Source organism: Gopherus flavomarginatus, chromosome 3 (genome assembly GCF_025201925.1).
Source record: "Gopherus flavomarginatus isolate rGopFla2 chromosome 3, rGopFla2.mat.asm, whole genome shotgun sequence".
Lineage (NCBI taxonomy): Eukaryota > Metazoa > Chordata > Testudines > Testudinidae > Gopherus > Gopherus flavomarginatus.
Genome location: NC_066619.1, coordinates 256,177,371 through 256,202,861, shown reverse-complemented (window position 1 = coordinate 256,202,861; position 25,491 = coordinate 256,177,371). Strand labels below are relative to the sequence as shown.

Here is a 25,491-nt window from a genome sequence, read left to right as displayed (position 1 = left end):
TGTCAGGGAATGTGTAATAAGTCAGTGACTGCTGGAGAATGGCTTGCTGTAGCTAGGTGGACAGGTTTCCTGAAAAAGAAGGAAGATTCCATTGTGCCTGCTAACACACTTAGCTCATTGCTTATCTTCTGGGCTGCTGGCACGTGTCCCAAACCCTACTACAAATGGAGATAATTGAGGGTAAGCTTAGGTGAAGCTGGATTTTCTAAGTGTGATGAAAGCAGAGACATCATTCTTTTGACTTTCATGTGGAAACTCACGTCTTTCATTTAAGTGAAACTATTTCCTCCCCTATTCCCAAGCTTTTAAATTTTAGTTTGCGTCCAAATGGTTTCTAGATCTTTCTCTAACCCAAGTGTTCTTTAACTTCAGTTTCATAGACATAGAGGTCAGACTCATTGAAAGTCATGATGTTATTCAAAAGTATGATTTAATTCAGGAAGATGCATTATTTAAGCAGCTTGTTAAAGCTGACATACTTAAAAACCCTGCTATTATCAAAAAGCAGACATTACGTAGATTTAATTCTATTTTTATATCTTTCTGGCTGTTACCTTAAGAATCTGACATGAGCCATAACAATTATATACAGCATGTACCAGGCCAGATTCTGTTCTTTATTATACTAGTGTAAATCTGGGATGATTCTACTGAACTAAATGGAGTTATTCCAGACTTGCACTGGTGTTTAAGAGTAAGTAGAATTTGACCCAGAATGTCCATTAGTACCAGACAATCTGGGAACGATACATAAAGCTTTGGGGCTAGATTTTTATCTCCTCAGTGACACAGCTGCAAATCCAGAAAAACACTACTGAAGTTAATAGAGCTGTTACAGTTACACTTGTCTAAGTGAGATCAGGATCTAGCCCTTGATCTGTAACAGACTTGTGACTGGGACATCTGAGATCAACATCTCAGAACACTTCAGTTAGTGTTACAGGGTAAAATTTTCAAAAGCACCTAAATGACTTGGGGGCCTAAGTTCCAATTTCAAAAGTGACTTTGGCACTTAAGATTGGCACTAAAACTTAGGCTTCTAAGTGTCTAAATCACATTTGAAAATGGAGACTTAGTCTCACTTTAGAGTCTTCATACAATTTTATCCACAGCTCTTAACAGCATAAAGATTCCTTTTTTCCCAGAAATCTTTTCTTACAAAACACCCATTTTCTTTGTCAATGTCTATTTTGAAATGCATTGTCATGCATTTTTGTAATACACATTTTGAGAGTTCTCATACAGAGTTCTGGGAGTTTCAGCGAGAGAATTGGATAGCCTTTGCTTAGAATGGGATTTCAAAAGTCCTCAGTATTGATCTAACTCTCTTCCCATTGATGTCAAAGGAAGTTTTGCCATTCTTGGAAGCATAGGTAAGGCCAGTGTCAAGCATTTTTGAAAATTCCCACCATTCAATTCTGACATAAAATGTCAACCTGAGGGAAAGATTAAAAAAAATCAAGCTTGGTTTAAGGTGGTAGCATCAGATTAATCAGTAAGAATATTACTTTGAAGTTGTAGAGTGTTTTATATCTTCAAAGTGTTGCACAAATATTAGAGTTAACCTACAACAGCCTTATGGGTTACACAAGTATTTGTCCTAATTTTGTAGCTAGGGAAACTAAAACATAGTGGACTAGATCCTCAGCTGTGTTTAAATGTCCATGTGGTGCAGCTGAATAATGCAAAGGCAAAGGTGGCTGTATATGACCTTTGCGCTCCCAATCTGCCTGGGGCTGAATTGCATCTATCTGCAACCTCCAAGGGAACTAAGGGTGTGTCTATATTACTATAGGCTCCTGAGGATGACACATGCCAGCTGACTCAGGCTCATGGGGCTCGAGCTAAGGGAATTTTTAATTGTGGTGTAGATATTTGGGCTGGAGCCTGGGCTCTGGGACTCTTCCTCTCTCACAGGGTCCCAGAGCCCAGGTTCCAGCCCAAGCCCAAACATCTACACCATAATTAAACAGCCCCTTAGCCTGAGCCTTCCAAACCCAAACCAGCAGCCATGGGTTTTTAATTGCATGTGCACATAGCCGCAAGGGCTAGCAATGCCAACTCTACATTCGTTGTGAAATTGCCAATGCAGAAGAAGCTATCCCTTTGGGTCAGCTTTACATCTTTACATCTGAGAAGCATAAATAGTCCCTTGGCCTGATCTACACTTAAAAAGTTTTGGCAGCATAGTTATGTCAGGGACATGTGTGGAAAAAATCACACTCCTGGCTGACATAATGATACCAACAAAAGCCTTAGTATTGTACCAGTTATACTAGCAAAAGAGTTATTTTGTGTAAATTCTTTTGTTTGCAGAACTCTTTTGCCAGTATAAGCTATGTCTCCACGAGGCGGGTTTGCACCATAGCTATACCAGGAATCTTTTATAGTGTAGACAAAGCCCTAGTATGGGTCAGAAAAGGTAAGTGGCCAAAGAGCCAGTCACTACCTGTTTCTGACTCTTAGTTCCATACTGAGTTCACCAGACCAATGATTCTCAAAGTTCTTAAACATGGGGATGACCCCTTCCTCAGTCAAACGCTTATCCGTTTAATCATAGATTAATAATTGTGATCATCTAATCTGATCTCCTGTATCACAGAGACCATAGAATTTCCTCAAAATAATTTCTAGAGGAGATCTTTAGAAAAGCCATCCAATTTTGATTTAAAAATTGTCAGTGATGGCGAATCCATCATGACCCTTGGTAAATTGTTCCAATGGTTAACTCCTGTCACCATTAAAAAGCCATGCCTTATTTTCAGTCTGAAGTTGTCTACTTCAACTTCCAGCCATTGGATTGTGTTGCACCTTCCTCTCCTAGATTGAAGAGCCCTTTATTAAATATTTGTTCCCCATGTAGATACTTGTAGACTGTGATCAAATCAACGTTTAGCCTTCTCTTTGTTAAGCTAAATAGATTGAGCTCCTTAAGTCTATCACTATAAAATATGTTTTCGAATCCTTTAATCATTCTTGTGACTCTTCTCTGAACACTCTCCAGTTTATCAACATACTTCATCAGAATGGGTTCCTGTCCCCTTCCATCTTTGCTGGGGCTGAAGTGAGGGTTTAGGTCTCTGGCTAGATGTTTATTTTTGAGGGATTTTTTAGCCCATATCTAGTGGCCTGGGTGATACTATTTGATTAGCCTCCAGCACTGAATAATTTGTAAGTGGGAGGAGAAATCCCTTCTATGGGGATCTGGGAGTATCCTTTCCTGGTATTTTTTAATGTTGGTATTTGGTGCAATTTGGTGCCTTCCAAAGGCAAATAGGGGAAAAATAACTCTTCAGAAGTCTCTACATTCTAATAACTTCCACCATGACAGGAATAGGAGGTGAGCAATATTGGAGACAGGGATACATTCAGCAAGGAAATCCCCCACCGTCTCCCTCCCCTACATGCACAACCGGCTTCCCCTTCTGCCCTGCACCATTTGTACCTATGCAAAGTGAGTAAAAATACAACCCAGTCATTAGAGAAGCATTTTGCACATTTATTTGCTCTTGTTATGCACAGGCATGGTGTTGTGGCACAAGAAGCAAGGCAGTGGAAAGTCAGCCCTGGTGTGTGAGACAGACAGACAGACAGACACACACACACACACACACACTATCTATTATTTTTGGTCTTTTCTCTCTTCCTGTGCCTTTCATGTTCTCTTTCCTGCCCTCTACCTCCATCTCCCTTGTTCCTCTTCCCTTTTTCCCTGACTGCATTATCCTCTTCTGTTCTGCATGTGATATTAGGGATAGTATTATAAATGTATCGTGTTTGGTAAGGAAGAATGTTCTAGTGCAGTGGCCTCAATCTGATCGACTCTGGCAAGAGAAGAGAAAAGTGATTGTGGGAAACCTGAAAGGACCAAGCCAGTCTGAAATAAAAGGACAATAGGAGTTATCTGCCTAACTCACTGAGGCACTTTCGTAAATTCCATGAGGCGCCTGTCTGTATCTTTAGGTACCTAAATACCTTTGTAAATTTGGTCCCCAGTCAGATACGTCATTAAACCTGCAAACTGAGAGGCATCCTAGTGAACAGCTTTGCTCTGGTGATCTGCGCTAGCTCTGTTTTTGGAAAGGTGAAGGAAACCCTTCAGAAGCAGCTGTTTTCAGACACATTTGTGTCCTGAGTTTTCTAGTGTTAGATACTGATCATTCTTTTTTGTAAGCCACTTTCATTTTTCCCACGAGGCTGCTGCAAATTGCATGAGTGACTGTCCTAGATTCTGAGCTTTTTTGTATCAGGAACAAAAAGGCACAAAAAGACAATATCAACAGCATGATTTAATTTTTTGTATGTGTTGGCAGCAAAATATCTGTCCATGTGTGCCAGCCCAAATATTACAAATACACTGTGGCTATCCAGGCCAACATAGAGAGTCAGCCTAGCTCACAACAGAGATCCAGAACAGCTTGTAGGGCAGGTTTTAGCAAAATAGATGGGACCAGAAAGAGCCAGACTGTTTGGAGCCAGAGACTGAAAACTAAAATGAACCCCACCTTGATGGTCCTCAAACCACGCACAGTGAACCCATGGGCAAATTGATTTTATGTCCCATGTTTTCCATGTGTCCATGGCCATGGAATTGGACACAGAATCAACCTCAAGTCATGGAATCTGGCTGCAGAATATACTTTCATTTTTTTTAAAGTGTATTGAAGCATGGGATGAGAGTTTAAATGTCAACATTGTTAACTGTACCATTACGGATCACTTTCTCAGAAAAATTCATCCACTGTGCTTATCTGTTGTCTTCAGTGGCAGATATCTTTGGGGATAGTGGGGCATTATTGGAGTGAAAAACAAAAGTTCATTCTATCCAAAAAGTTTCAGGTCACGTCTCCCCTTATTACACAAGAAGGAAGTGAAGAGAAAATGCAAAGCTTCTATAATCTACTGTTCTGTGTGTTTTGCACATATCCCACTGTGCCTGATCCATAGAGCATGCAAGTCTGTTACAGTGCCCTGCTCTGAGTCTGGATCCTATAGCTATATAGGACTCCTGCTCTGGAGTCTTATGCTTTCAGCAGTGTAGATCCCTGGTTCAATTGTCAGTGCATGCCCAGATAGAGATCATTACACTTCTGCTGTCTCTTGAAAGCTAGAATGCTAAACTGCCAGAATCCTCAACTGCATCTTGTCCAAACATCCAATTTTCTATTCCAACATATTCTATAATGGAGAACAGCAATGCCTATGCAAAAATTTTGTGACACACACAATTTGTCGGCAATGTAAAATACTGTTAATCCCCTTTGACCTGAGTGAATAGTCAGTGTTCAGGACCCTGAGGGTGTTCCAGCTGAGAAGAGAGATTGACAACAGAGTCTGGTATTTTCTTGGATGCAGTCCTGTTATTTACTAGGAATGTACAAAGTCCTGCTTCTCCAAATGCAGGAGGAACCAAAGCCAAAAGTAGAGAATTTCTTTGCTTACAACTCAAGCCTCTTCAGCCAGCATGAGACTCAGAAGCCCCCTCTCTAGATTCTTCGAGGGTCATACACCATGCTTGTCCAAACTGTCCGTCTCTAAGTCTTGCTTGTTTGTCTGTTCTTGTGTCTGTATGATGGGGTATACAGACGCCACACTGGGATGAAAGGGGTTAAAGGACACTATTGGGCCCAGTAGTCCTACCCCTTCAGACCATGCTTCAGCTGGAGAAGGGTTTGAAAAGGGAGCAACCCAGCTCAAAAGGTGCCAGGCAGGGGAGGAGGACTGAAGGCTCCTGACAAAGGGGCTGGAGAAGCCTCTTTGAGAGAATAGGACTATATGCTGAGTCTGATTGGGGTGATGATTTGGTTACCTTTTCTTTTTCTTCTCACCTTATCTGGGGCTGGAAGCTGAGAGAGGAAAGCAGCGGTAGGAGCTGACCCAGGAAGGGTAACTCAGAGGGCACTTTTGGAGCCTGGACACTGTCCCTCCTAGGGCCCTATGTCAGAGCCTGGTGGAGTGGCTCCTTTACCACTGCTCCCACTACAGGAGGGGCTCAAACCACCTATACTCATCACTATGCCTCTGAGGCCAGGTCTACAATATAAATTTACATATGTATAACTGCATCCACTCCCCGAGCAGCATGGTTATACTACCCTAACTCCTGGTGTAGACAGTGCTATGTCAACAGGAGGGCTTCTCCGAGCAACATAGCTACTGCCTCTTGCAGAGGTGGATTAACTGTGCCAACCAGAGACGTTCTCCTGTGGTGTTGATAGTGTCTTCACTGAAATGCTACAGCTGCACCACTGCAGCATTTTAAGCAGTGGCAGATTTAGAGTTAGTGGGGCCTTCTGCTCAGCTTCATTTTTGGGGCCCCTTCTCGGACCCAGCCAAGAAAAAGAACATTCTCTCTTATCTCCCACATCTCTGTTTTTCATTCTTTTTTTCTTCATCCTCGTTTCATATTATAAGTAATAGGAAGTACATGAAAATAAAGTGAGGTATCTTGATTGTTTTTGTAGTCTAACTTTTTTCCACAGACCACATGAAAATTGCTAAGGGTCTCGGCAGACCACATAATGATCTTTCCAAATATTGTTTGTACTGTTAACTAACTATTGTAATGTGCTTTGGATAAGAGCACTTTATAAAAAAAATGTAAAAAATATTGGGGTGTGAGGTCTGGCCAGGAGTTAGGATGTGGGAGGGGGCTCAGGGTTGGGTGTGGGGGCTGGGAGGGAGTTAGGATGTGGGTGGGAGTTCAGGGTTGATGTGTGGAGGCTGGGAGGGAGTTAGGATGTGGGAGCCTGCTGGGAGTTTGGGCGTGGGGTCTGGGAGGGAGATAAGGTGCAGGAGCCAGCTGGGGGTTAGCGTGTGGGAGAGAGCTCAGGGCTGGGGCAGATGGTTGGGGTATGGAGGGCTTACCTGGGGCGGCTTCTGTTTGGTGCAAGGGGTGCAGGTGGGGATGGGGGGTGCAGGAGCTCCCGTTTGGTGCTCAGGGCGAGGATGGGGATGAGGGGTGCAGGAGTCCAGGGGCTGTCAGCAGCAGTGCATGCCAGGGACTGCACCTATGCTTCCCAGTATCCAGAGAAGCAGGGCAGCAGTACAGGCGCGGATGGATGCCCTACCAGGGGATCATGCACGCCTCCCCTACAGCACACCCCCAGCCGGCCCCTCACCTGCCTGCCTCAACTGGCTGCCTGCTGTGGCATGCGGGGCCACCAGAGCCAGCTTGCTGCAGGAGTCCTGGGAGCCAGCAGAAGCCCAGCTAACCAGCTGGGAGAGCACACCACACGCTACGCCTCCAGCACGGCTCTTAAATGGCTCCCTCCCTGCTCTTCCCCACAGCTTCTGCTCCTGCAGCAATCTCCCCTGCAGGGGGTGCTGGATGGTGCTAGGCTGCCCAGCCCTAGGGCCCCCTGTAGTTGTGGGGGCCCCATGCCAGGGCACTGTGTGTTTCATTGTAAATCTGCCTCTGATTTTAAGTGTAGACCTGTGCTGAGTAGAGGATGACCAGGACTGTAAGAGTGACCCACCAGGAGGGGGCACTAAGTGTGCTAATCTTTTGGCCCTCAGCCCATGAAGGAATCTATTATAATCTCTCAATTTATGTCTGCCCTCCATCTTCTTTTACCCTCACACACACAACCCCAAACAAACAATACCTAGTCAAAAACCTCTGCCCACATGGTGCTAGTTTCTGAGCAGACTCCATTGTGGCTTTTTTTAGGTCAGGCTCCTTAAACATCTCTTACAGCTATCTTAAATTAAGAGCACATTCATACCCATCAGTTTCAACAAGGTTGTAACCACAACAATACATTGAAAAATATTTCATAATTAAGATTTGCATTGGAATCAACATACAAATAAATAACCTACAAAATGCTGGACTGTTTGGATTATTTATTTAACTAAGAGCCACTATGTAATGTTATAAAATTCAGCAGTTAAGCTACAGAAGTCAGGGCTCCAGATTATATGGAGCCTCAGATGTTAGTTATTATCATCTGTGCTTTCTCTGCACACACAATTTAAAAACAAGAGAGGTCAGAAGTATTTTACCTCCTTAAATGTGTGTATACTCTGGAATTAAACTAAAAAGGCTAGGGAGGGCAAAATTAGGGTATTAGCCAGAATAACCTGTGTCTAATAATACAACCTTTATTTTCAAGAGATTCAGGATAAATCTCAAATGGAAATTTTTCTTTTAAATCAGTGATAATTGGTGCATTTTAGCATTAAGCTCTCTTCAACTGGGCAAGGGAGGAGGATCACATCACCTGCAGAACAAACTCACATTAGGGAAGTTTGCTACAATTCTTACTATTCTGATCCTAAAAAGTTAAAATAATATTAGTTGACTATAATGAAAATACAGTATGTAGCGAGATTATTTCTGAAGGCTTGATGCAAAGAAAGCCCATTGAAGCTGATGAAAAGAGTCTTTCGGATCAGGCCTTAAATGAAGATCCAGAGCTCTGCATGTTAGGGTAGTGCAAAAGTGATCTGAGGGGGATCTCTTAAAGTCAGGTCTGTAATTTTAATAGTTTGTAAAAAATGTTAGGATTGGAACAGCTTTATTTTATAATATATAATGCTACAAGGCCCAGATGATCTCTAGGCATTGCACACAGTGTGGGGATGATGGTAATACTAGGATTCTAATGGTGATGGGAAAGGTAAGTCTGCTACTTTTATTTCCAAAAGCAGTGCACTAATTATCATATTTTAGAACTGATGAAAATATGTCTCATTCTTTCAGAGCACACTGTACCCACCAGCAAATACTTAGTCTCGCTCTCTAGCGCTACTTAGTGGATCTGGCTCCAGAACCATAACATAATAAACAACGCACATATTGAAAAGTTACTTGTTGAAATTAGGAGAATTGCATTCATATCACTCCCATTATCAGAAACAGTGAGTGCTTGTGTAACCGATATGCCTAACAGGGAGAGATCTCTTTAAGAGAAGGTAGGTGTGAGCTGTGTCTGGGTCATTGTTGCTAGGCAGATTAAGCACTCCACATCCAGAAGCTTCTGGAAGTGGGTGTGGTAGTTTTGGGTCTGCTCCAAAAGGTTCCCTGTTGCTGGGGTCACACTCCATGAGGGCAAGCGTCAGGGCAGCTGCTTTACAAACTGTCATGTGCCCTGTGCGGGCTGGGAGGAGCTGAGCCCAGGAGCAGGAAGCAGGCTATTGTCCCTAACTCTGAAGGATTTTGCAGCAGGTTAGTGATATTGTTAACTCTCCAACAGGGAAGCATGCACAATGATAATTATAGCAAGGGGAAACTGGGAGGAAAAAATAACTTCTATTTTAATTGTATGCTTTGAATGTTTTGATTTTAGCCAAACTGTTCTAGTTAAATTGCCTCAGCTAGTTCGATTCACCAATTTTTCTTTAAATGTAATAATGGGGAAAGAGTCATTTCTATTTTGCTAGTCTCAGTTTTGTATTTTCTTGTAACAGGGTTTTCTTTAAATCTATACACTTAAGTGAGTAATTAGTTAATCAGTTAGTTGACTGGCTAGCAGTGATTTCAGCAGAGGAAGAGATTCCTACAAGCAAGTGGATGTTGCTTTAGACTCAGCAGATTGTATAGATTTGGTGATCAAAGACTCTGAGTTAGGTGAACAAAACCTAAGCTTTTGGGAACTTTCAGTTTCTTCTCACTGTATTGCTGTAGATTTTAATTTGTTTTCTTTATTTATATGTATGTATAACTGTGAAGGTAATGTCTGTGGATTATAAAATAGCCATGTCATGCTGTAAAAATTAGATTATTTGTTTATCATAAGATTTTATAAAGTTGTTTAATTAAATTCATTTCTTTAGTTCCTTTTGGGACTTGAATGTGGGGAGATTGACCCTGTGCAGTCCTTGCTGAAAATCGTTAGAGACTGAACTCTGGATCTCTAGCTACTTTCTATAGGAGTTGGGGATTCCCCTCCCCCCCAAGGTACTGGAGATAGGAAATGAAGTGAACTCTAGCCCACCCGAAGGTTACACTTGTTCTGGCTTCGAAGATGTGCAGAAGAGTGGACTTCTGAAGTTTGTTTCCTTGATGAAAGAGAAATTATTTGGCACAGATCACTGACATCATTTCCTAATCTAAATTATTGACAAATATGTGTTCCTTGGAAGAGGGATACCAGATATGAAAAGTGAAGTGCATCTTACAGCTCAGGGATCTAGTTTCAATTTTAGCATTCTAGTGAAACAGCTGTGATCAAACATTTTAGTCATCCTGTGTTTCTTCCAAAATTACAAGTATCAATCACTTAAACTAAAGTTGAGTCTCTCTATTAGCTGTCAACAGTAAAGGCACTAATGCACAGTTAACCAGTTCTGATTCCATCCAGTACAGAGCAGTAGCATACATACATAGTACACACACGATTATTTGTACTTTCCCCAAATACTCATTTGCTATTCTGTAACTGCTTTTTTTTTTCACCCTTGCACTATCTAGTTGCTGTGCATGCACTCTCAAAGCCACCACTTGGTCATCTCATGGGCTTCTTTAGTTCTACATGCTGAGGATGCATTGGTCATGTATCTCTGGGAATTGGACAAGCGGAGTTGTTCCTTTTTATCCAGCTGCTCTCAAACATAAAAGAAAGCCCACTCATTTTCAGTGAACCGTGCTCTTAAATGCAAAGGGTCATTTTTCCCATGATTTAGACCCTGTATGATTCTGGTAACTGCAGTAGGGCTGCAAGTGGTATAAATCAGAACAAAATTTAATCCAAAGTCTCAAATGTTGGTTGCTAATTACCATCAGCAGTTGTCACATATTGCTCTTGCAATAAGCATGTATCTGTTAACCTAATTGTTAGAGATCTACTGTGTCTGCAGTGGCTGTTGACCCATACTGTAGGTGCCCATCAAATTTCAATAAAGTTATTAGTATAGTTTCCTTGCCATTTTTGATATGGGATTGTGTATGACAATCAAGAGACACAATAGCCATAAGGGATCTGAAGCATTTCTCTTTTGCTCAAAAAACATGTGTTTGGTTCTTTTATCAGTCTCCACTAACACCTGATCATATTCTCTTTCTCTCTCTCCATTGCCATTCCATTTCATTTTATATTTGATGAAATAACTATGATCTGTAGTAAAATTTGTAGTTATCTGGTGAACCAGTGAAAAACTCTTTTTTCCTAACTGAGCTGATCTGGGCCTGCTACAAACCAAAGGAAAACTCACGAATTATAGAGGACTGTAAATGGCTCTGGTTTTACAAATTATTGCATGACGAACTAGTATGGCCAACAGCGTGCCTAGATATTGTGGAGACAAGTGAGTGAGAAGTGGATTTCTCTGGTAAAGTAGTCTGATTCTTTGTGCAATTTGCCTCAGTATGTATTTCCTTATAATAAAGCCGTAGATAGCATATAAATGGATTTATTTGATTCTGTCATTCCATTTCCCTCTTTTTTTGCCAGAAACCAGTAGACTGATTTTCTTGTAAGCTGTAAATTAGCACTGCAGAGATGGATAATTCCACATAAATACTCTGATCTGGACACTGAAATAGAAAATTACAACTCTACTTCCAGAATCACAACTCATACTAATTTCAGGCCAGTCAGTCATGGGTAACACTGATTTAGGACATTGTTATATGGCAGCTGGTTACTATTGTAAACTGTTTCTTCTTTCATCATATAGTATATTATAAAACCAAAAAGCACAACTTTAAAAATCTCCAATTATTTAATCATGAAGACAGGCAACTAGTAAAACAGAATAGTCTTGTGAAAGCATGTTGGGAGACTGCAGTGTATATCAGTTTGTATCACATCCAGAACCAAACTGGAGAAAATTGTGAACAGTCTATTCTATTCAGACTTGACTCACAACCCCAGGATAGCTGGCTGATTCTTCCTCAGTTATCACAGTGTATTAGTTAACTGTACTGTAAACATGAGAATTTAATTCTAAATTCCCATTCTCTCAACTGACTTCACACTTCTTTTAAGGATATTGTTTGTATCTGTCTGCAGTCTGTGTGACACACTGCATCAATTCAGATTTGGAAGATTTTCTTTACATAAAAGAAGGCTTGAAAATTAAATGAAATCTTTAAATTCTGCAGAAACTGGTGGGGCCACCACAGCAGTGCTAGTTCAGTGTGCTGCTCTGCATTGGCTCAATCCATATTATGTTTAGGATTTTAAAAGTGTGAACTATATATGCCTATAATCTAAAAACAAGCTGAAGGCTTGAATGACAAAATATGCATTCATGGTCTGTACATATGTATTTTTTCCAGAGCCAAGGATGTTTGCATTGCTTTACGTTACAAGTTTTGCCATCTATACAAGTGGACAATCTCTTCACAGCCAGCTCAAAGGAGAAAATTACTACGCGAGATATATTTGTAGCATTCCTGGCTTGCCGGGCCCTGCAGGTCCCCCCGGAGCTAATGGATCACCAGGCCCTCATGGGCGTATTGGTCTTCCAGGAAGAGATGGTAGAGATGGCAGGAAAGGAGAAAGGGGTGAAAAAGGGAATGCAGGTATTGAATATTTGTGCTAACTAATGAAAAAAACAAAACAAAGAAACCAACAACCCAGGACCTTCTCCTGGAACTTAGTGTATTTTTTTTAAGTTTTATTTATCAATGACTTCCTGAGCATAAAATACTAGCAAATATAAATGTAAGATACTGGTGTTATGTATGTAACAAAAAATGATGAATTATAACAGATTTAAACCCATAAAACAAGAACATTGAATTTCCAGGGTGAAACGTTGTTATTAATTATTATTATTATTATTATTATTATTATTCACAGATAGTGTTAAAGTGGAGTTAAGGTTGAGAGTTCTATCAGTATCTTAAAGTTAAAACATTACGGGGATGTTGTAATTATCCAAAAAACAAATATTACAAGCACAGGACTCAGACTTGAGGTGAAACTTAAAAGAAATCCAAACAAGTTAAGAAAATAAATACAGTTAGTGTACCCAAGCAACATTAGCTTCATCCTGAAATGGTACCATTTAATAACCATGCAATTAAGATAAGAATATCGTAGTTCTGGATTAGATTAAATTGACTTTTAAAAACACATTAGCTTTTCTATTTTTTTTCCTCATGGTGTCAAGGTTGTTTAGGTGCCTTAACTAAGCATTTCCAGATCTTAACATATTTAATTTTTTGAGGTCTACTCACCTCTTAAAAAGTTACTCATGACTGTTTGAAATACCCTGGCCTAAATTAACACACAACACAATAAGCAATAGTGGAAGATAAGAGGAAAGGAGAATGTGTGTGTGTAAAAATAAGGTTTCATAGTTACAAATAGTAAGTTTTATGTCTAATTCATGTTCCTCAAAATGCATACGCCCTTTTAAAAACTCCCCTACCCTGTTTGTTTCTAAAACATCCCTACTCAGCCAAAGGACATGGTCAACATTAATGTACACCTTTCTTGCTTATTATTGCTTATTACTGCAGTGCTGTCCCACCATTACCCATTTGCTTGTTGCTTTTCAATATTTTTTTAAAATTTTGATATAAAATTTGTCACCACATTTGCCATGGCATTGCTTCTTATTTGTTACATGAGGTCATCCTTTGTTTTGGAGACATCCCTCATGAGATTTTGATTTTAAAAAATGGAACAATATAAAATTAACGAGGCGCACATTTAAATGGATTAAAAATTCATCAGTGAGCAGGTATATTTCTAATGGGGTCCTACAGGGACTGGTTCTTGGCCTTACACTATTGTTATCAATGAGCTGGATGAAAACAAAATCATCACTGATAACGTTTGCAGTGACCCAAGTTGGGGGAGTGGTAAACAAGAAAGAGGAAAGATCACTGATACAGAGTGATCTAGATCATTTAGTAAGGTGTGCAAGAAAACTATGTGTTTTTAATATGGCTAAATGTAAAACTAGTAACAAAGAATGTATACCATACTTACAGGATGGAGAACTCTATTCTAGGAAGCAGTGACTCTGAAAAAGATTTGGTGGGTCATGGTGGAAAATCAGTTGAACGTGAGCTCTCAGTGAGGTGCTGTGACCAAAAGGGCTAAAGCAGGGGTCGGCAGCCTTTCAGCAGTGGTGTGCCGAGTCTTCATTTATTCACTCTAATTTAAGGTTTTGCGTGCCAGTAATACCTTCTAAAAACGTTAAAATGTCTCTTTCTACAAGTCTATAATATATAACTAAACTATTGTTGTATGTAAAGTTAATAAAGTTTTTAAAATATTTAAGAAGTTTCATTTAAAATTAAATTAAAATGCAGAGCCCTCTGGACCTGTGGCCAGGACCCAGACAGTGTGAATGCCTCTGAAAATCAGCTCATGTGCCGTCTTTGGCACACGTGCCATAGGTTGCCTACCCCTGAGCTAAAGTGATTGTGGGATGCATAAATAGGAGAATCTCGAGTAGGAGTAAACAGGTTATTTTTACCTCTATATTTGGCCCTGGTGTAAGTGCTGTTGGAATACTGTGTCCACTTCTGGTGCCCACAATGCAAGAAGGATGCTGATAAATTCTGGCGCAGAGAAGAGCCAGAAGGATTAAAGGGTTTAAAAAACATACCTTCTAGCAATAGACTTGATAGCACAAGATCTATTTAGTTTAACAGAAGGTTAAACTAAGGTTAAGGGTGTGACGTGGTTCAGTCGCAGAGACCTTCTTGGGACTGTCACCTGATGTGCTGAGATTATCTCTGAGCCTGTTTTTCCTGCCAGCTTGGGACTCCAGAACCCTGTCTTGTTGAGCCAGACACACTACTCTGCTGCAACACAGAGCCAGGGTCTGAACCACGTTCCCAAAGCTGCAGGCTTTAACTGAAAACCACTCAGCAGGTACTCCTGTCTCCAGCACCCAGCTCCCAATGGGATCCAAACCCCAAATAAATCTGTTTTACTCTGTATAGAGCTTATATAGGGTAAACTCATAAACTGTCCGCCCTCTATAACATAGAGAGAGATGCACAGCTGTTTGCTTCCCCAGGTACTAATCACTTACACTGCATTCAATAATAAACAAAAGTGATTTTATTAAGAATAAAAAATAGAATTTAAGTGGTTTCAAGTAAGAACAGACAGAACAAAGTAAGACACCAAGTAAAATAAAACAAAACACGCAAGTTTAAGCCTAATACATTTAGAAACAGAATACAGGTAAAGCTCACCCTTAGAGATGTTCCAATAAGTTTAATTCACAGACTAGACTTCTTCCTAGTCTGGGCCCAATCCTTTCCCTGGTACAGTTCTTGTTAGTTCCAGCAGGCATCTTACGTGAAAAGCAGGGGATTTCACATGAGTGGGACCCACTTTGTTCTGTTCCGTCCCCTTTTATATCTTTGGCACAATGCAGGAATCCTTTGTCTCTCTCTGGGTTTCCACCCTTCCTTGTAAATAGAAAAGTACCAGGTGATGGATTCCAGTATCATGTGACATGTTCACATGTCCTGTGAGACTTCATTACTCACTGGCTAGCACCCACATGTACAGGAAGGCTTACATGTAAACAGAGTGATTTACAACTAATTGTCCTAGTTAATGAGAGATATCAAGATTTCAAGCCACCATTAATGGCCCACACTTTGCATAGTTACGCTAGGACTTCAGAGTAATACTTTATATTTCTAGCTTCAGATACAAGAATGATACATTCAAGCAAATAGGATGAACACAGTCAGTAGATTATAAGCTTTGTAAGATACCTTACAAGAGACCTTTTGCATAAAGCATATTCCAGTTACATTATATTCACACTTCTAAATATATTTTCATAACATATGGAGTGCAGCGTCACAAAGGGATGACTTGATTACAGTCTCTAAGTATCTACATGGGAAACAAATATTTGATGATGAGCTCTTCAGTCTAGCAGAGAAAGGTATAACATGATCCAGTGGCTGGAAGTTGAAGGTAGATACATTCAGACTGGAAATAGGCATACAATTTTAACAATCAGAGTAATTAACCATTGGAACAATTTACCAAGGGTTGTGGTGGATTCTCCCTCACTGACAATTTTTAAATTAAAATTGGATGTTTTTTCTAAATGATCTGCTTTAGGAATTGTTTTAGGGAAGTTTTTATGGCCTGTTCTCTATAAGGGGTCAGAATAGATGATCGCAGTAGTCCCTTCTGGCCTTGGAATAAATGCATCTTTGAAAACATAGGTAACTATTACAGTATAATACGGATAGTATATTATAGACATAAGGAAATACAGTTTAATAGATCGAGTTCAGTTGAGAATACTATTTAATACTTGGTTTGCAAATGTCTGTGCCATACAGCACCAGTCCCAAACTTTTGGGGGTCTCACCGTCCATTACTCCTGTCTGTGCCCCCTCATATCCACCCTAGAGCCAGAAGTGGAGCCACAGCGTGTGTGTGTGTGTGTGTGTGTGTGTGTGTGTGTGTGTGTAGCATGGGGTAAAGGGGCCAAGGCCCCAAATGGGGGTCAGTCTGGGGGCAGGAAGTGGGGCCGCAGCCAGGGAGCCGAGGCTGGAGGTGGGGGCTGGAGTGGAGTTACAACCGGTCTGCAGTGGAGGCTGGCAGCCGGACCCATGGTCAGATATGGGTCCACTCCTGGCCTACCCCCAACAGAGCCGTGACCAGCAGCCGAGACTGGGGGCTAGCATGGGGCTGGGAGGGGAGCCAAGTAAGGACAGGGCTGGGCACCGGTCCAGGAGCCATCAATGTGTCTGGGGGGGTACAAGAGCAGAGCTGGGGGCAGGGAGGGGCTGGGTGGTGCCCCCTCTTCCTCCATAGCTCCCCCTCCCTGGGGGCTGGCCCAGGCCCTGACATGCCATCTTGGATGTTTCTCCACTCCCCCCTAGAGGGCGCTCCAAGACCTCTGCCATGCAGTAACTAGAAGTTTTAAAGAACTTCCAGTCTAAAAAGTACAAGCTATTTCCCGGCAATAGTGACATAAATTACTAATAGAATTTTAAAGCTCTTATGGCTATATCTTGTCATTGTTCTGCACACAGAACTTCCATTAAGAATAATAGGAGTTTTACCTTTAAATAAATAAATGCCAGATTAAGGTACTTAGTATCAATATAACATTCCACCCTTGTTTGACATCTGATGAATGTTATGCATTGTCAGTGCGCACACAGAAAATATATAGACATGTTTTTTAAATCTCAAATTCCATTCTAACTGTGGGGTGTTTTTAAAAATCTGACAGGGATTACACCAAACCAGTTTCATTATGTTCAAACATATCCAGTAGTCCATGCAATTATTTGCTTTGCAACCTACGAAAGAGATTGTATATGTAATAATTAATAATATAAAATGTTCTTCAAGGTTTAAGAGGCAAGACTGGACCTTTAGGAACAACTGGAGATAAAGGAGACCCAGGACAGTCTGGTAAAAAAGGACCTACAGGATTGGTTGGTGCCAAAGGTGAAGTGGGTCCAGCTGGACCACCTGGACTTAAGGGAGATAAAGGAGACCGCGGAGAACAAGGTGTACCAGGGATCTGTAAGTGTGGAAGGATAGTGCTGAAATCCGCCTTTTCTGTTGGCATCACTACGAGCTACCCAGAAGAAAGATTACCAATCGTATTCAATAAAGTCCTTTTCAATGAGGGTGAGCATTACAATCCTTCCACAGGGAAGTTTATATGTGCCATTCCGGGGATCTATTACTTCTCTTATGATATCACCTTAGCAAATAAGCATCTTGCAATTGGGCTGGTTCATAATGGGAAATACCGAATAAAGACATTTGACGCTAACACAGGAAACCATGATGTAGCTTCTGGATCCACGGTGATCTATCTTCAGGCAGAAGATGAAGTTTGGCTTGAGATCTTCTACACTGACCAAAATGGTCTCTTTGCAGATCCTACCTGGTCAGACAGCTTGTTTTCTGGATTTCTCTTATATGTTGATACAGATTATCTTGATGCCTTATCTGATGACGACGAACTGTGATATGGGAGATGTCAAAACATCTCCAAACAAACTAGACAGTCTGACACAGGATTTGATTTGGAGTGTATAGGAGACAAAACAATAATGATATGAGCTGGAATTTTATTTTTATATTGATGGGACCACAAATCAAATGTGGAAGAAGGTTTCTAGCCTCTATGCAGGACATTTTACCAAAGAGCAGGGATAACAAAATTAAAAATATGCTAATGAATGACTGTCACTCCAGACCCGGATCCTCTTAAAGATTATGTTTATAATAATATTTAAACAAATTTAAGATAATGTACATCAAATTTTATATAGTTGTGAAGTGACTGATAGAGTGGTATTGACTTATTAAACCTCTGAATACTTTGTATTTGTTATTAAAAGAAAATTGAATGCCTGATATCACTAACAGCCTTGGTCATTCTAGGGAGGTAAATATTTGAGAGAGAGATGTGATAAGAAATTTAGAAAGTAGAATGAAATAGTACAGTAATGGCCATTTGAGAGTGATGGACCCTGAAAAGACCATTACTTTACTTCAGTCAGACACCAACACTAACAAAAGACGTATAGAGCCAGATGACTTCTGAACAGAGCCATGCAGATTTACACTAGCTGAGTATCTGGCTCAATTACATTAAAAGGAGACCAGAACCAAGGGTCTGTATCCAATAAATGGATTAAAAACTGACTAACTTAGTGAACTCAAAAAGTAATTGTAAATGGGTAATCATTATCCAATGTGGGTGTTTCTAGGGAAGTCCCACAGGGATCTGTTCTTTACCAATGTTATTCAATATCTTCTTCAGTGATCTGGAAGAAGATATAAAATCATCCCTGGCAAAGTGTGCAGATGACACAGAAATCAGTAGAGTAAAAATAATTATTAGGATAGTTCTACGGAGCAATTTGGATCTGATGATAAGTTGGGCTTACCTGAACAGTATGCATTTTAATACAGACAAATGCAGTGTCGTAAGTCTGGGGGAGTCGGGGGTGGGAAAGGTCGGTCACACTTGCAGGATGGGGAACTGTCTCCTGGAAAGCAGTGACTCTGAAAAGGACTTTTGGGCCATGATGGATAATCAACTGAGCATGAGCTCCCAGAGCAATGCTGTGACTAAGAGGGCTAATGTGATCTTGAGATGTATAAGCAGGGGAATATCAAATAGGAGTAGGAAGGTTGTAGTACTTCTGTATGCTGATGAAACCATTTCTTGAATACTGTGTCCAGTTCTGGTGTCAACACTCAAAAAAAGGCCTCAATGATTTGAGGTTTGGAAAATCTGCATTAAAGTGAAAGATTTAAGAAAGTAAACCTGTTTAGGTTATCAGAGAGAAAGTTATGAGGTAACTTGATCACAGTCTTTAACTACTTGCGTGGGGAGAAATTTTTTGGTGGTAGAGGTCATTTTAATCTAACAGACAAAGGCATGACAAGATCCAATGGCTGAAAACTGAAGCTAGATAAATTCAGACTAAAAAAAAAAGGCTTGATTTTTAAACAGTGAGGGTAATTAATCATTGGGACAACTTGTTGTGGTGGGTTCTCCATCACTAGACATCTTTAAAATAGGATCAGATGTTTTTCTAAAAGATAAACTCTAGTTCAGCTAGAAGTCATGGGCTCAATTCAGGAATTATTGGGCAAAGTTTTATGCCCTATGTTAGGCATGAGCTCAGATTAGATGATTAAAATGGTCCTTCCAGCCTTAATATATCCTAACTCCATTGAGATTAGTGGCAAAACTCCCATTAACATAATTGGCAACAGGACCTGACCCACAGTCCTTCCAATTAGTATTGCAGCTTCTCAAAGTGCTGAAACCAAAAACTTTCTCATGGTAAGTACATGGAGACATACTGTAATAAAACTATGGTAATGGATTTATTTGCAAGAGCAACACGCGCTTATGTGACAGGCTGGTCAAAAAATATTCTTTCTATTTTTTTTAATGGAGAATTGGGTTTTCAACTAAAAATTTGTCAAGGAAAGTGCCTGATTTCTGTGTAATTTTTTTGCTTTTTGGCCAAAAAGCGTTTGGTTTTTGGAAACTTGTTTTTTCAATGAGAGGTTGAAATTCCATGGAAAAATACCCATGTTCTGACCAGCCCTACTTACACGTTTAGAAACCAATAATTAAACTGAGTTTATTACAAATAAATAGTCAGTTGAAGAGACGTTGACAGTATCATGGTAGCAACTCTGTAGTTAAGGTTCAGTGATGTCTCTTTTATTTTAAGTCCCTGTGCTCAGCTACTTATAATTTTCTCAAATTCTTTTTGGGCTGAAACTTTTCACTCTTTGCCTTAGCCCAGAGATGACTTTTAATAGAAACTTTCAAGAAAATTTCGAGTTTTCTGAAAGTGAACAAAAAACTGGGGCTTCAGTTATTTTGTAAAAAATTCATTTGGACTTTTACAACTAGATATCTCAAAATTAGCTTTGTTTTAATTCAATAATGCATGCTTTCCCTTGTTTGAAAAAAGATGGATCTGAATGTAAGTTTCTTTACTGATTTCAGCACATACCAAGTATGATGTTCTGAGTAGTCACAGATTCAGATACTTTTTTCTGTGAACGTTCTCTTAGTCTCAAACAACTCTATATGACTGTATAAGAATGGGGAGACCTTTCTAGCCATCATATAGTCAAGGTATATGTACCTGCTATCCAGGGTGAGTTTAACTAACGCATCCTTTTTCTGTAAGTGTAACCTTTTCAACTTTTCCTGCACAATGAGCATTTTAAGGATTATTTATATTTGATATGCCTTTATTTGAGTTTTAGAGGATTCTGGATTAATTATGATAAATCATGGAAGTCTTGGTATGTTGCAACTAGAAAGCCATTGACTGGATACTTGAAAAAGATTATTTGTCTTGGTCTGAGCATACCTGATATTATCTAAAAATTTTCAAAAGGTAAGCAGAGCTGGGCCTATATCGGAAACCTTCATAAAAAAATCAAAATAGGATAAATGAATGGGATGGGTGGTAATGAAGAGAGAAGATATTGAGGATTCAGAAGCAGAGCTTTAATTTGAACAGTTTGGTGCTACCATAAAATATTGTGGTTAAAGGAAAGATAAACAAAACCATATGATATCTGAAAGAAGAAAGGATGATTATTGGACACTTCTCGCATTTCCACATAGCTCAGCATGGATTATGGGTCACATAAGGCCATCTTCACACAAAGAAAGAGAAGAAAAGATGGAATGGTTTCAGGACCCTAACCCTGAATACTTGAGAATCATCAAGCAGCAATTTTGGTAAGAAACCATAGTAAAAAACAAGAGTTTCCCATCTAGAACACTCTGCTCACAGGTCAGACTTGTTTCAATGTGAAGCACCTTGGAATATTCTGATCCCCAAGAATGGTACAGTCTAACCCTGCCAGCAGGTAAGGGGATCTTGGGGGACAACTACTGCACTGGTAGGGTGCAAAATAAACTTTATTAAGAAAATGCAAAAACAGGGAAAATTCAATAGTGAGGGGGTATGGGGTTTGTTAAGGTAGACAATTGGGGAGGGGTTTCTTTTAGTAAATAGTATAGGAGGTTTCAATAGTGGGGTACAAAACAGTGGGGTACAATACAGTTGGTAACCAATTAACACTGAAGTATAAATGTAACAGGTAGCTAACAATTTCTATGTAAAGGGTGTGTCACAGCAGCATATAACCAACTAACAGTCATGGGTAAAATGTGTTAAATAACCAACAACTCTAGGTAAAAATGTGTCATAGTGATGTAAAGGTAAAATGTGAGGTGTGTCAGAGAGAAAAAGGGTAACCAATGGGGTTTTATGCTAGACTTCAGTAATACAATTGAGGTTTGGCAGCAGTAGGAGCGGGATGAACATGTGGGGGAAGGGATTAAAAGAGAGAGAGAGAGAGAGAGAGAGAGAAAGGCAGTGGTAGAGGAATGAGGTTGGGGGATGGGGGAAGAGGAGCACGTGGTGGAGCAGAGACCAAAGGCAGAGGCGCTGCGGAGGGAGATTTAAACTCAGGGAGACACAGAGAGCAGACAGGCTGCAAGTTTAAACAGCAGAGAGACTGCAACGAGTGACTGGAGAGCTCGAGGGGAGACACAGGCAAGCTTGGGGCGGGGGGGTTAGGGCAGCGGGAAGACAGACTTAACCACAATTATACAGAACACAGCAAAATCTTATTTATGATCTAACTTAACCAAGACTACACAAATTAGCAAGTAACAGAACACAATGCAACAATTCTTTTTTAAACCTAACTTACAGAGCACAATACAAACAATTCTTTAAACCTAACTTAACCACAGCTATGCAAAATGAAATTACAACTTATCTAGGCTAAGAACCTGATTCTAATAGGTGCACCTTACACTATGCCGATTCTTTGATTGGGAGGGGGAGCAGTTCCAGAGGGCAGAATGGTGTGTGCCCAGAGTACAGCCCCGGGGTGGGGGGTGGCTGCAGCAGTGGGGCGGCTGCAAGCCGGCGGCCCAGGATACAGTCCACGAAGGCACAGCTTAGCAGCGGCACAGGCTTATTTTTAGCAGCAAAGGCGCTGCGGAGCAAGAAACAGATTACAGATACAGACCAAGGAGATAGCTTGGGTCTGTCTGCTGGGGAAACAAGGCCAGCAGCTAGGACAGGGGGAGTCTGCAAGAGGGAGTTCTTACCAATCCCCAGGACAGCAGCAAGCACAGAGGCAGGAACAGCAGTAGCATCGGAGGATGGAGAGAGGCCTCGATTCGCTTACAATAATCAGGAGATCTCCAGGCACAAATTTGTTGTTTGTGGGAGGGGAGTTTAAAAACGGGGGTACGCTCAAAAACAAACGAGAGCGGGCAGAGGGCCCCCCCAAGACCCCTAGCTGATCAGACCAGGTGGCAAAGCAAGGACCTTCTCCGAGGTCTGATCAGAAAATGTCCAGCTTTAAAGGCAAACTCAGGCAGTTTCCCACCAGTACTTTTGATTGGCTCCTCTTGATACAGGGGAGGAGAGAAGGCAGGGAAAGGCTGCAGGTAAGTATAGGCATGCCTGGGCATGTTCTGAGCCACAGGTATGACTCATATGCTTAATTAGTTGGCCACTTCAGGTCTTGCATTTCTGGGCAGCGCCCCTCACACCGAGCCTGGGTCTGAACAAAGGAGCCAAACAAAGAAGCAAGAAGCCCCCTCCCTAGGCAGAGCAATGGCTCCAGTTAGTCTGTACAAGCCATTCCTATGAATAGGGCTGTGACTTTAGTTAGCACAATGGCTGGGAGGGGCGGCCACATAGGACAAACAGAAAGGAGAAGGGAAAAAGGAATGCAGCTGGGGGACAGCTGTAACAGACACAGTCCACTGTTTGCTCCTTTTGAAGTGATTCTGTAACTCATTTTAGTGCCAATGGGCCAGGCTTCATTAAGCTCTTTCATTTGATGGCAGGATTTCTGAATATGCAGTGCCTCCTTCTAGTAGCCAGGTGAATAAATGCATGCACAAACCCTATTACCTCTACGATATTAACATATTTAAAAGGAATCTAGGACCAGTTGATCATAAGACGAAACAAATAACTTAATAGGGGAAAGGACTCAGCTAAATTAAACTGAGCCAGGAGCTGGTGAACAGAGGGGGGCCAGGATCCATTGCTGTCTCTGGCATCATTATACCAGCCCCAAGGCAACTCACCAGGCTGAGAGCCCAGAAGTAGGAGCAGAGTAAAGGATACCGCTCCTACTGGCAGCTGAGCCAGAACTTGGAGAAAGGCAGAACCAAGAGTGGTTCCTTGGCCACAGGAGTAGCATAGACCCCTCTCCCCATGCTTCCATGGGAAGGGCAGCGACCCCAAAGGCCTGGGTCTTCTCTGACCCCCAGGCCCTTGCCTATTATAGTTTTTCATCTCCATGTTAGCTTTTTTGGAAGGATGAGGTTCTACGTTTCAGATTTTGACCCTTCCAAATCTTCTGTGTGGCTCTGCCATAACTTGGAGAGAGTTCTTACAGTGACAGAAAAACACCTTCCATCACTGTTGTCTGCATCTACACTACAGTGTTACAGCAGCATAGCTATGGCACCATACCTATGTTGATGTAGCACCCTGCAGTGTAGATATGGCTAGAAATTATAACAGGATTGGGCCTGTAACCCCACCGAAATCATAATTCAATGGGAGCAGGATTGGGTCCAAACCTATATACAACAAAAAACATTGTTGTAACTTTGCTTAATTTCAACTTACTTTTTCCAAAAATGGCCAGTGCATGAGTTTACAAGGCGATTTAACTATTTGGAAAGTTTGTAGGCACAGTAACAAACCAATTTTGAGCTATTGAAAAAAGTTAGGCAAATATAAAAACTTCAGATTAGGGAAACTTTTTACTAATCAATAACTGCATGACTGGTTTTCTTCAGACTCTGCAGAACTATTCACCTTTGCCGTCAAATTTGCTAATTTTCAGGCAAAACCAGTTTTCCAAGCCAACGTTATGGAGAGAGGAGGCTAAAATAGGGCTTTATACGTTTTACATTGTTTTGTTTTTGAGTGCAGTTATGTAACAACCCCCCTCAACTGACATTTGTAAGTTGCGCTAAAGAGATTGCACTTCAGTACTTGTATGAGGTGAATTGAAAAATACTATTTCTTTTATCATTTTTACAATGCAAATATTTGTAATAATATTAAGTGAAAGCACAACTTACAAATGTCAGGTTTTGTTTTGGTTTTGAATGCAGTTATGTAAAAAAAATAAAAATAAAACTTTAAAGCCTATAAGCCCACTCAGTCCTACTTCTTGTTCAGCCAATTGCTAACACAAACAAGTTTGTTTACATTTATGGGAGATAATGCTGCCTGCTTCTTATTTACAATGTCATCTGAAAGTGAGAACAGACATTCACATGGCACTTTTGTAGCCGGCATTGCGAGGTATTTATGTGCCAGATATGCTAAACATTTGTATGCTCCTTCACGCTTTGGCCACCATGTTTCCATGCTGATGATGCTTGTTTAAAAAAATAATGCATTAATTAAATTTGTGGCTGAACTCCTTGGGGGAGAATTGTATGTCTCATGCTCTGTGTTTTATATGCATACTGCCATATGTTTCATATTATAGCAGTCTCAGATGATGACCCAGTATGTTGTTCGTTTTAAGAACACTTTCACGGCAAAATGCAAAGAAGGTACCAATGTGAGATTTCTAAAGATAGCTAGAGCACTTGACCCAAGGTTTAAGAATCTGAAGTGCCTTCCAAAATCTGATCGGGATGGGGTGTGCAGCATGCTTTCAGAAGTCTTAAAAGAGTAACATTCCAATGCAGAAACTACAGAACCCAAACCACCAAAAAAGGAAATCAACCTTTCTGCTGGTGGCATCTGACTCATGATGAACATGAACATGTGCTAGTCTGCACTGCTTTGGATCATTATCAAGCAGAACCCATCATCAGTATGGATGCATGTCCTCTGGAATGGTGGGGGAAGCATGAAGGGACATATGAATCTTTAGTGGATCTGGCATAATATCTTGCAACATTGGCTAAAACAGTGCCATGTGAATGCCTGTTCTCACTTTCAGGTGACATGGTAAACAAGAAGTGGGCAGCATTATCTCCTGCAAATGTAAACAAACTTGTAAA

General features: G+C 40.8%; 1 protein-coding gene and 1 long non-coding RNA gene across 8 annotated transcripts in view; one reads left to right on the top strand and one right to left on the bottom strand.

Annotated features, from left to right (window-relative positions):
- C1QTNF7 (C1q and TNF related 7) overlaps nt 1-18,662 on the top strand; it is a 100,709-nt gene extending 82,047 nt beyond the window's left edge. For 4 of the 5 annotated variants that reach the window (XM_050947969.1, XM_050947970.1, XM_050947971.1 and 1 more), the window contains 2 exons: nt 12,227-12,472; nt 17,259-18,662. In XM_050947969.1, coding sequence (XP_050803926.1) covers nt 12,235-12,472; nt 17,259-17,890 — 870 coding nt within the window. In that variant the 5' untranslated portion in view covers nt 12,227-12,234 and the 3' untranslated portion in view covers nt 17,891-18,662. Of the gene's footprint in view, nt 1-12,198; nt 12,473-17,258 lie in introns of those variants that run through there. The other variant, XM_050947967.1, reaches the window with a different exon arrangement.
- Nucleotides 14,956-25,491, bottom strand: part of LOC127048378 (uncharacterized) — a 32,866-nt gene continuing 22,330 nt past the window's right edge. For all 3 annotated transcript variants that reach the window (XR_007773613.1, XR_007773612.1, XR_007773614.1), the window contains exon 4: nt 14,956-15,844. This is a non-coding gene — a long non-coding RNA (uncharacterized LOC127048378). The remainder of the gene's footprint in view (nt 15,845-25,491) is intronic.